At 38.4% G+C, this 13,240-nt stretch overlaps 1 protein-coding gene across 1 annotated transcript in view; it reads left to right on the forward strand.

The window, feature by feature from the left end:
- The window catches only part of ST6GALNAC5 (ST6 N-acetylgalactosaminide alpha-2,6-sialyltransferase 5), a 107,588-nt gene extending 100,863 nt beyond the window's left edge, over nt 1-6,725 (forward strand). The window contains exon 5 of the mRNA XM_072419496.1: nt 5,184-6,725. Coding sequence (XP_072275597.1) covers nt 5,184-5,415 — 232 coding nt within the window. The 3' untranslated portion in view covers nt 5,416-6,725. The remainder of the gene's footprint in view (nt 1-5,183) is intronic.
- Nucleotides 6,726-13,240: the final 6,515 nt, after the last annotated feature.

Here is a 13,240-nt window from a genome sequence, read left to right on the forward strand (position 1 = left end):
TAGTTCACAAGAGAGTATTATTTAAAAGTCTTCTTCTGTCTCTTCCCTCTCTTTATGATCTATTTAAATACATAGGTTGGGCACACACCGGATATACTGAGTTTTTGATTTGAAGTCTCTCTCCATAGAATTTCCCTATATATCCTGTATCATAAATATCTGTATGTAATTTGGTATGTATTTGAAAGGGCTGTTAATGCACTGCAATGCAGGTTTAATGCAGAGCACCACAACCTCTGTTCATAACTGTGTGATATTCTAAATCAGACTCTCTCAACCTTTTTACCATGGGGGAAACCTTGAAATACATTCAGGTCTTCAGGGAACCCCTTCTATAATAACTATATCCACAGCTCACAGGACATTAGTGAGTTGGCCAGCGGGATGAATGTTTCTTACATTGCTGGTGATTGGAAAGAATGACATCCTTACAGATAGCCAAAGAGTGTCACTTAATCTGAACTTGGAGGCACAAATTGTTCATTGCTCAATGAACCTCTACCAACCTCTGGAGGACTCCATGGAACCTTGGTTGAGAAACGCTGTTCTAAGCTGTATGTTTGTTTTGGCGTGTGTGCATTGCCATTTAATATGAATGGTATCATTTCACAACAGAGATGCAACACATTTGCACCCCTAAAAATAATTAATGTAGAACCTGAAATGTAGAATCAGTGCCCCAAAAGTCAAGGGGACAAGAGAATAGTCACTAGTATTGCCTAGGGTCTCCCCTGAAGCTCTTCTTTCCCAGATTCTGATTTACCATGCCTTTTTATACAGTGTCTTTGTTCGGAGGCACCCATCTTGGTAGAGGAGCAGGGGTTTACTTCTTCATGTCACAGATGCCTGCCTGGTGATTGGTGACCTGATGGTGGAGGAGTATGGAAAATATAGCACGAAATAGAACAGATGGCTTCTTGCACTGCAGGTCCCCAAATGGGATATAGGCTCATGATTTAATTTTTCAATGGAGTTACCATCAACAAATAAAAGAAAATCTAAACAAAGTTAGTTCAAACTAGAGAAGTCAGGGGGGCTAACCCCAAGCCTAAGAGGATAAACAAGCAAGCAGTGCCATCTTTTATAAAAGGGGAAATATGAATGTGAATCTTTATATATATTTCCGCAATGCTTCCCCTCAGTAGTCACATATATTTTTTGAACAGCATCAAGGTTCAGTAAAAACTTCAAGGTCTTTGAATCGTCTGCTCCATTTATTGAACCTTTATGCCGCGTAGGGAAAAGTTCTATATGTTATCTTTATTGTTCTGGAAGAAAAAACCTTTTCAACAAATTTTACACTCATTCAATCTGCTCACCAATGAAAAGTTTCTCAGGATAAAAAAGAGACAATAAAAAGGTTATTCTTTTTAGATTGAATCCAAGATTTGACTTAGACAAGCTATTTTTCTGAGTATGTTAATTCATATGCGGCATATTCTCAGACAATGGCAGGCAACATAAACACAGAGGGAGCAGAATTACAACTAGATCATTGTTTTGAATAATTTTAGCCTGGAAATTTCATGAAAGATCCGTTAAACTTTTAACAGACCTAGAAATTTACACTTACCTGATGTGACCCCGACCTACCTAACAACACATGATCATAATCAAATTCTAATACACTCTATACATAGGATATTACAATCCCAACATGACCAACCACTGGACACAATTATAATAACTTTTTATTACACTCCAGACATAGAATACTACACCTCCTACATGACCAAACACTGGACATTAATATAATACCTTTTTATTACACTCTAGATCGGGGTGGGCAAACTTTTTTAGTCAGGGGCCACAATCTGAGCCTGCGATGGGAGAGTTGGCAGGTTGTGTGCAGTAACAGCCCACCCACTCTCCCATCGCAGGCTCAGATCCGGAGGACTTGTTCCACGGGGGACGTGTTGACCCTGCTCGGGGTGGCACCGGCCAGAGCAGTGGACCACCCAAAGGGCCAAAGAAACATCCCCATTGGGCCGTATACGGCCCGCAGGCCGTAGTTTGCTCATGCCTGCTCTAGATATAGACATATAACTCTTACATGACCAACCACTGGACACAAATATAATAACATTTTATTACACTCCAGACAAAGAATACTAAACATCCTACATGACTAAACACTGGACATGAATATTATAACATTTTATTACACTTTAGATATAGAATACCATACCTCCTACAGGACCAACCACTGGACACAAATAAAACAACATTATATCAATATTAACCAACCACTGGAAGCAACCAAGATGCTATAAATTGAAAACTATACACACATAGATCATTACACCTTCCAACATGACCCAACCACCAGATGTGATTTTTGTATTAGGTTTTAAAGATCTGCGGACAAACCCAAATATAACCACTGGACTTGATTACAAAAGCCAGCCTTTCCCAACCTTTTCTACCCCTGTGAAACTCCTGCTAAAACCATAGAAGGTCCATAGAAAAAAAATACACTCAACATTGGTAGTTGGTGAAAAACATGTGCTCTTTACAGTTAGCTAAAAAAAAGCTTTAGTATGACACTACTGAATCTGCCAAGTGGCACTCCAACAAAATAAAAATACAAGATGAAAGGGAGGTGATAGGGAGCTATAAGCATGCTGTATTGAAAAAATTGCCAAGATTTTAGTGAAATTTGGAAACTAATTTCTCTGCAATGCTTGTGGATACAGAAGTGAATGGAGCTTTGTTTTTATGGTGCTTTTACTACACACCTAAATAATGAAAGTAATTTATCTTATTGTAAAGAATCTTATTGTAAACTCTACTCTACTTGTGACTAAAGGAAGCTGTAAATTCTTGCAGTTAGGGATGTCCAATGACAAATCTTTGAATCCGTGTTTGTTTTCATAAATTAAAATCTAAAAGGTAAATAAATTAATGTGAATGGAGCTACAGCAAGGTCTATATTTTTGCTTGATTAATTATCATGCGTATATGTGAAAGGCCATCCACGAGCAGGACATTTTGAAAATGCAAAGAGCATGCCTTCTATTTTATGCTGACATAAACTAATCCTGTAACCACAACATTAATTTTCCCAACATAAATTAATGCAGCACAAAAATAAGAATTTATTTTGTAGTCACATGAGCTAATCCATTAAACATGGAGAAAAAAATAGGCTTGGTGCAAAGCATTCAGTCACATCTCATCTTTCATTCTGCTGGAAGAAATGAAAAAAAATATATGTTGGAGTCCTCCCAAGTGATATTTGGGTAAGATGGTACTAACACTTCACATCTCCAATGGACTCCTGGGTAAAATCTTTGTACTTGAGTTTCTAGCTTTATACATGTAGCACAGACCTTACAAGGTGGTAAAGTAGAACAATGGAATTCTAGCCGGGACATCTGGCCACAGAAGTTTTCATAAAAAAAAAAAAAAAAAAAAAAAAGATTATGTTTGAAACAATGGAAAAGGGTTAAGTCCCCTACAGGCATCAGACTATTGTTTTATGGTGCTCCCTGTGACAGATGAATGAACAAGCACTGTACACACATTACTGTTCTGTTCTATGCAAAGCAATGCATAAGCAATCATCATCCCGCTGTGTTTACTCCTATAGATATACATGGCAGTTGTTCCCGAACTTTCATGCATGGCGGACTTATGAACGATATCAGGGGACCACTGTTCACATAGCTGGTAACAAGATGGCGAGGTTAAAATTTCATGTTTATGCTTAGTAGTCATGGTGGACAGAACATTCAACAAAAAGAGTCCATCTTAAAAGGAATGCAGGGACATTACAAACCTTAATTACCTATATTTAAAAAAAGAAAACCTAAGGAGACCCTATCACAAACATTCCCATCATAAACAGTTTTAGAAATGAGACATATGTTAGGCTGGGACATTGAACTCAGAGTTGACTTCCTAGAGCTAACTTTCATACAGATTCCATAAATGTCTACATCAGCCTTTCTCAACCTTGGGGGAACCTTTAAAAACTTTCGTATCTCAGGTTACCCCTATTATAATTACTATATACACTGCTAACAGCACATTAGAATGTAATCAGTTGCTTGCATTGTTGACCAGTGGAAGGAATGCCATCTTTACAAAAAGATCATTGGTGTCAGTTGGAGGAACCCTGGGGTTCAACGGTAGCTTGGTTAGGAAACATTGATCTACAATATGTTACATTCCTATAATGGTTACATAAAAATGTAAAATATGAATCAGACACTACAACTATTTTACAAGGTCTAGGAAGACACAGTAGACCTCTTAGGAGTTGAGTATCCTTCTACGTCTTGTCCTTTAAAAGAAACCCAGGATATTTGGCATTATGGGTGTGTTTGCTAGGCACTCTAACACATCTACACACCCCTGAGACTTTTGATTTAGTCGGAAGAAACTCAAAATCCTTCCTCAGATTTCAGGTAAAAGTGCATATTATAATTGAGAGCACTTGTTTTACCAACACAACTGTGGACTAGTAAGAGTCACTGTATGAGGGCCAATGACACTAGGTGGACTCTTAATTTATTTCTCACTTCTTTAACCTTTTTAATAAACTAATGTTTATAACACTTTTTCTGTAAATATTCCATGCATTGCTTTTTTATCTGCCCCAATGATGACTACACTCAACCTGTTGATTCATAAATTGCAGTCCAGCCATGTGTATGTAACATGTTTGCTAATGCAAAAATGAATTCTGCATGTAATGATTTTCTTTTAAATTAAAGGTGATCCCATTCAAAGGTGATACTTTAATTTTGGGTGCAGCCAGATGGATGGGGTCAAACTCTGGATTTATATGAACCATGTATGTTTTAGCAGTGAGTTTTCATGTCTTAATACCAGCACAATTCCTTTATTTATGTCCACCAGGGAGTTTTGGTTGTTACACCTATATCTCCTCCTGTAACACTCCCCATAATATAAAACATAAAAAAAATCCATCAAGTTGATTGGGAACAACCCTTAATGGTTACAGTAGGTGTGTAGAAATGAGAATTGGAGATCACTGATAAAGACCTTAAGAAATAAAAAAAAAAAAAACTGTCACAAATTCTCCAGCAGCTACTGAATTCTGTAATTTGCTGGAAGGACACTAACATTTCCTAAAATACCTGCAAATCTTCCATGATCAATGAATGCCTTTATTTTTGAGTATGTTCAAAATAACACATTGTTCTTGTCCACAGGTCTCCAAACCACACAACAGTACCTTACCATTATTATGAACCAATGGGGCCAGACGAATGTACAATGTACATCTCTCACGAGCGTGGAAGAAAAGGAAGTCACCACCGCTTCATCACAGAGAAAAAAGTTTTTGCCAACTGGGCACGGACCTTTAATATCAACTTTTTTCAACCAGACTGGAAACCGGAGGCACACACTGGAAAACACTCACTTGTTAAACCAATGTTCTGAAGAGAAGAAGACTGAAACGCAAGGCAGAAGTCATTTTGCCACCAGTAATATATGCCATCAAGAGCATAGCCTTTTAATACGCTAGGACATAGGGGTGACCTAGGTTATTAGATAATTAGTATCCTATACACTGGGGTATCTATTCAATGTCTTCTATAGCTCTATACAGGTTTTGACTACATCTTAAAAGAAGTTCCCCAAGAAACTTTTTACTCACGGAGTTGGGGCTGTTCTGTTATGTTCTGTACAGTTCTTCCACCATTACTTTTTAGCAGGAAATATAAAAGCTGGTGAATCTGAGCCCTTTTCTAGAATTATCTGCACAGTTCACTTGTAACATAAAACCCAATAAATTACCCTCCTCAGATCCTATAATCTAATATACCTGGAACCCCCTCCCACTTAGATGCTTGCATATCTCTCAATTACAGTGGTGGCCCACTTCAGTGTTGACTCTTCATGGGCTAAAATCCTAAGTGCTGGCCTCACCTGTGCAGTGACTTCAACGGGGCTATTCTTCGATAATAGAGATGCCATAGGTAAGACTAAATTTAAGGATTAGGCAGGGCAGGCACCCAGAAAGATTTTAGGTCAAGGATGGTGAACACCAGAAGAGGTCATAATTGTCATCAATAGTTAAGTATACAACTAGACTAAATTTTGTTGAAGACGTTTCGCAACCTATCCAAGCGCCTTCTTCAGTGTACAAATGCTACTGGGTTTAGTTTGAAGTGAACATGTCCTTTATCCCCTTTCCATCCACTATCTGTTTACGAACAATCTACAGTGCAATGCCCAGTGTGCTAGTGATAGGGTAATAAAGCTCGTCCTTTGAAAGGCAGCAGAGGCCACTTTGTGGTGCTGCTCTCCTTTTACAACCTTTACAGCTAAGAGGTGATTTCTGATAAGGGCTCAGAGTTCACAAATCAATCAAATCTCAGAGCTGAGGGTTAATTTTCTGAACACAGAACCACACACAGGATTCTCAAAAACCCATAATGACCAAATGACTAATTTAGAATCCAGTGAAAATGGAACAAGGAACAGAGCTCTCAGTTAAAATAAATGAACACTGGATATTACTCTACAGACTTACAGCTGCCACACTGGCTTGAGGATTTTTATAAAGAAAAAAAATGATTTCTATCTTCTAGCACTTTCATGGAAATGCACAGTTGTCCTCTTTCAGTTTATGGAGAGTGTTAATTGGATGTATGTATTGTTCGGATAACAAAATTCTTTTTCATAATATATTTTGGCTAGTGACTGATTTTACTGTAAATAAATAGTGTAAAGTTTCTCAAAACTTGGCATGTCAACTTTTAGAAGTTTTATATCAGCTGTTGATTAAACTGTATTTGTAAAAGTTTTCATAGTTCAAATGACCAATTTGGCTACACTGGTAACCCAGCAGAGGGAAGACAATCTGTGTTAAAATACTGAAAAGAGACTTTTGGTTGTTCCTGCCCATTTTGGTGTTCTAGTCCTTGCGGCTTTGTGTTTTATCCCCACACTGAACAGTGCATGCATATAAAGCCAACAGCCAGGGACAACGTACATCATCATCATTATCATTGATGGCCAAAGAAGATTACTGTGGATTCAGAAGTCTGACATGGAGCTGGTGGCTTTAATGGAGGCTTTGTGGGAAGCAGTGGTGAAAGGTTACCTGTCTTCTGATGCATTGCACCAACAGGTAAGTCCATCGGCAAGCTCACCCACTCCAATAAGTTCACATTGTTCTGTGCTGATCTGGCACAAGGATTTATATAACACGGTCATCTCTGTGAAGGATATTGATGGAAGAGGCCCAGGAAGAAAGAATAGTGAAGGCATTGTCAGGGGCACAAATCTAAGACCTACATTTCTAGGTATGTGTTACTGTTCAAAGCATTTCCTCTTCCAGGTATTGTTCATAGTTCAAATGGCCAATTGGCTATATTGATTACCCAATGGAGGCTTTGTGGGATCCAGAAGTTTGTGGATCCACTGCAAAGCAGACTAAACCCATGATACTCGTCTATCTGCGTTCCATTGCAGGGCACCACTATCTGCCTACTTCTTTCCTTCATGGAGATCTTTGGCCATCTTGATTGGCTGTACCATGATGACGTAACACCAGTTCATTCCCAGCACACAGAAGGGAAGCAATGACTGCCGGACATATACACAGCTCAGCAAAGTCTGAGACCAGGCAGATATGAACAAGTGATACTAAAAGGGACAATGCCTGTCCCTTTCTGCAATAACCACTTGCCTGAACCAAAGTACAAAGTGGGACTTCAGTTCCATTTTCAGTGAATTAATGCCAAGTACTGCAAAAGACTTACATTTATAGGTTTGTAGCACTGTTCCAAGCATTTCCCCTTCCAGGTACTTGTTATTTATCACACTACTGCCCCTGACAATGTTTGCATTATTCTTTCTCCATGGGTCTTTGACATCAATTTCCTTCAAAGAAATATCAACTCAGAGATGGCAATGTAAATCCCCATGCCAGAGCAGTAGCCTTTCTTTCTTAGCATGTCTCAGATAAATCAACACAGAACAATGTAATAACATTGGGTGTCCTATCAGGGAAGGTGACCACAAGTGGATCTTGGTGTGGTGAGTCTGTAGGCCCCAGCATATTATTTTTAGGTAAGTTTTTCAACCAAAAGTATACTTATATTATATATATATTGTAACATGCCGGGTAACTATTCTGTATGTACTACTTTTTTTAATTAGAAAGGAATAATGGGTGAAAAATGTCTTCTGTGCAGAACATCAATGCTCCTTAGTAGTGTTGGTCGATTATCTCACTATTCGATTGCGAAGATCCCCGGCACTGGAAGCTAAATATGGACAAGTCTCCCCATTCATTCACCTCTAGTGCTCTGTGATTGGCTGGGGAAAGGAAAATCTTTATGACGCTTGAGCTGTCATCAGGGTTTACCTTTCCTCAGCCAATCACAGAGCACTAGAGGTGATGAATGGGGAGACTTGTCGTCATTTGATCTCTAGTGCCCGGGGATCCCACACTGACAGAAGGATTCATCCTGTCATTGTGGGATAACCTGTAAAAAAATAAAAATGAATTACACAAATCACACACATTCAAAAAGTTACTTTAACATTAATTTTTTTAACACATTTTTTTACACACAAATTTGCGCCATCGAATCCCGTGTTTTTTGGGTCGGATCTATACGAATTCAAACAGCCATATTCAGACAACCCGAATTCGAACAGCAACACTACTCCTTAGGTGGGGCCTTGATTTATAGTATTAGTTTACGATAGTAAAAATCCCATTCCATGGGATCAATACACCATCTAAAATCCATTTAGAAAGACAACAAGTGTCAGGAAGCCTTGTAACCTTCAAACAAATGCATTGATTTGTCAACTTTCTTCACCTGACAGGTTCTCTTTAACCAAAGGCCCATAAGTAAGAATGACAGACAATTCTGTGCTGCAGGTGACAGTTTCCTAAAATTAAATGTCTGTGTGTGGGTGAGAATTTATAAAGCAGTATCAGATTCTGCCCTTGAGCCCTGTCCTTGTTCCTGTCTGCTCTCTGCTTAATAAGCAGCTCCATTCACCTGCTATGTTCTACAAAGTGCACAGTTTGCACTGGAAACTATCACAATTCCACATATAACTTAATAAGCAAAGAAAAATAAAAAAGGAAAAGAAAGAAACGAGTCGGGAAAATGCTGGGTGAGGCAAAATAAGCCGGACATTGTGGTTTGATGCACAGCAAATAAATCAAATGAGGTTTTTCACGGGCCGCTAAGTCTTGCTTTAAATCCTAATTGCTCACCAGTTCCCAGATACATAATTACCCACGCTTCTGGATTGATCAGAAATGCTGTACTTAGCACGATAAATCAATACTTCTATTTTTGTTTCTGCTGAACAAGCTCTCAATCTAGCCAACCAGGAGTTTGGAAACATTTAGAAAATATAAAATAGATCTCAACAATTTGAAGTAGATCTACAAGGAAATTAGGATTTTCTGCTTTATAGTGCATGCTGTTGCCCTTCAACGCCTTCATGGCAGAAAAAGCCACAACATGACTTGAACGGAGAGACTAATTCTTCTAAATTCCACAGTATAGGGTCACAGAGGAATGCGACCACAGAAATATCTGAACTAAATGCATTCTACCTTGAAAAGAGGTGATTAAAGCAGGAATAAACCTTGATATACTCACCCAGCATTCTCCACAGAATTCTTTTCATAAACTGGGTGGGAAGAAGCTGAAGGTGGATGCTGTCCCCTGTATTACTTTTCAGTAACTGCCTAAAAACAGCCGAGTGGTTACTGGAAAGTGCCGGGTGGTACACCCAGCTAAAAGAGGCTGGGGAGAACACCGCTCACCTCTACATGTTCCATCAAAGAGCGCCATCATTTTTTTCCTTCTTCTCTTCCTAAATGCAATCTTCCACCATCTTGATTGTTTTGGCTGGAATGTCAGAACATTTAGTGAAGGGATGAGTTTATTCAGTCCCAGCAAATGCAGGGGAAGCCAGGATTTGAAAGTTCTATGGAATGACTAGGCAAGAAAAAATGCTTTAATGCAGTAGGGACATTGCCTGTCCCTTTCTGTAATAATGTCCTGTCTGATCCAATATTTGTAAAAGTGGAATTTTAGTTTCACTTAAAAAGGAAATTTGATATACGATCCCCTTGTACAAATAAATAGCTCATAATAAATGTTGTACTAACATAATGCCTTGGGGAAAAAAAGTTTAAACTGAAAATGAGAAAGTGGGTTCTTTACAGTAGGAACTACTGAAACGTGGAATAGGCTTTTACAAAAGAGTTGACTGTGTTTCTAAATTCACAAAGTATACTGGCTATTAATCATTATAAGAAATAACATTGTAAATTGTTCATCAAAACGATACATAAAATAGTATTGGGGATCAGTAAGGTTTGTTTCCTGGTAGAACCACGCCTTTTATGTTGTTGTTTTTTTTTTTAATTACTAGATCATCTGTGGCTTTTAATATGCAAGGTGTTTATTGTATTTTTGTCAACTCTTTGGACATATGTCTTTTTTCAGCCTGGCTTATTATACAACATCCCTGCTGAAACAGGAGGATTACCCAGTCTCATTTTTTTTCTATTATTTCTGCAAGGTTTCACATGAGTAAATTCCTGGGCATCATCAGCTAGTGTGATATCCCAGAGAATTCCTCTAGTTTAAGTAAAGCGCAGAATGAATCATCAAATGATTAAAGCTATTCAGCAAATACTAAAGTTTTGTTAAATTGTAAAATTGTTAAAGAGAACATCCAGAAGCACATACGGCTCCATAATGGGTCAGTGAGAAGCAATGAAAGCCTACTACCTAAAGCCTGTGTAATGTAACTTCTTTCCCTAAATCAACAAGAAATTATAAAATTGCACACGTCACATAATCACTGCCTGAGTCCGTCATGTTCATCTCAGATATGGTATGTGTACCACACAATGGATCAATAAATGGCGATTAGGAACAATCATGATGCAAGGACCAGGGAGGAGAGCTTGCACACTTATCCTCTTCCCTCTCCAAAGAACAGAACAGCCGCTGTGTGTACATCGCTCGTTCATTCATCCGTCACTGGAAGTGATCTTGATTGGGTTTCCAGGAATGAAAATCTATTGTTTGTATGCAGCATAAATCTTGTTGGAGGCTGTGAGAAACCTTGGCATTTTTTTTTACACCAGAATCTCTATGTAACATAGCATGGAAACTACAGTGTGTACCCCAGAATGACTAGTAGGTATTAGTTCAGAAGGACATCATAAAAAATATTAACACATATTCCACATAAGTCATATTTATGTTTTTATCTTGATAATTGTGAAACGAGGACCAAGAGTTTTCTCTACTCTCATCTATACCTCCACACCACGTGGCTTCACGTACTATTTATGCTCTCTAAACTTGGGTTAGGTATGGGGGCAGTTGATAATTTTGTCACTGTGGAGACCCTAATCGAGTGCCTGATTGAAAGATCATGAACTGGTGGTTATTCCCCTGGTAATTGCTGTTCTTTGGATGTTTGTTTTGAGGGATTTCTCTCATATAGATCTCACTTGGTGCTTGCCTTCAAATCCCTTCACAGGTCTTGTCCCACTTACCTTTCTGACATGCTAGAAAAATACACCCCCATCTTCGCTCCTCCAATGACCTACCAATGACTTCCTCACTCATAACCTCATCACACTCACAGCTCCAATACTTTTCTACTACTTTATACTACTACTTAATACTTTAGCTGCCTGACTCTCTGGAATGGTCTTCCTTGTCCTATTCAGCTTGCTCCTACTTTCTGCTCATTTAAAGGCACTCAAAACCCATCTTTTCAAATTTGCCTACTTGTCTTATTTGGTTTCTTAAAACCCTCACTACTTCCCACCACTCCATATCTCCCATCCTTTTGTGTAATACTTCCCCCATCTCCTAGATTGTAAGCTCTTCTGGGCAGGGTCCTCTCCTCCTCCTGTGTCACTGTATCTGTCAGTCATTTGCAATCCTTAGTTAATGTACAGCACTGCATAATATGTTGAAGCTAAATAAACCGTGTTAAATAATAATAATGTTACTACTTGAGTGATTGACCAACTAAATGTGAGGTTAAACATATTTTTCCCTCAAGTATAACAATATTGAACCCCTGAAGAAGCAAAGAAAAAAAGGTCATCAAAACGCTCTGGGTATTCCTATGGGACAATCTTTTCTTAGGAGGCAGATATGAAACTCTTGGTCCTTAAATTGATAAGATAGAAATAGAAATATGAGGAAAGTAAATATATAAAACCATCTACATGGAATATTTGGTAATGTTCTTATGATGTCCTGATTTTTTTTTTGGAGGTGATTACTCTCTCTAATATCAAGATGTGGTCCAGATTGGAATGTGGCAAAGTACTTATATTTTATATTTAAACAAAAACACATCGCATTTACAAATATCAAAATGTACACTGTAATAAACAAAATAGAACAACAATATCACAGGCAAGTATGAACAGTACTTTGAAATGTAGAGCACCCGAAACATCTCAGGAACCATTTTTCCATGTATACAGTAACAAGTAAAGAATGGGGGGAAAAGAAGAGGGGGGGGGGGATTTAGGGGAAAAGGGGGAGGTGGCACAAGTATAGTAAAAACAGAAACATTTATAATACATGACAAATTTTTAGAACATTCTTTGATATGAATGGAACTTTTAAGCATGAGACTACTGTGAGGAGAGGGCAACAAAATCAGGACTGGTACTGAACTGAATCCAGTAAAACCAAGTTTGAGTAAATTTTTCGGACGTTCCCGAGTCTGTGGACATCAGGTCTTCCATACGATAAATATTTGTAGCTCTCCCCAGCCATTGTCCAACCAATGGTGGTGTCTCCCTTTTCCAACATGAAGGAATGCAGGCTTTAGCCGCATTCAAGAAATGGCGTAGTAAAGAGAATTTATATTGTTTCCTTGTCATGTTAGAAACGTGCAACGAGAACAATTCCGGTGTACTACTTATACCTATTGACGTAAGGTCATAGGTAAGTTTTGCAACAGCTTCCCAAAAGGGTGCAAGCTTTGGACAATCCCAAACTATATGAAGTAGGAAACCTTGAGCTACCTTACATCTCCAACAAGTAGTGTCTACATGAGGATATATTTTTGCCAGCTTAACCGGCGTTCTGTACCATCTAGTGAGTAGCTTGAGTAATTGATTTCTTGATACTTATTGCTTACCGAAGCTTTATGGCCAAAGTGTAACATCATCTCCTGTTGCTTGTCTGTGAATTTGAAACCCAAGTCCTCCTCCAATCTAGTCACA

Source organism: Pyxicephalus adspersus, chromosome 8, assembly GCF_032062135.1.
Source record: "Pyxicephalus adspersus chromosome 8, UCB_Pads_2.0, whole genome shotgun sequence".
NCBI lineage: Eukaryota > Metazoa > Chordata > Amphibia > Anura > Pyxicephalidae > Pyxicephalus > Pyxicephalus adspersus.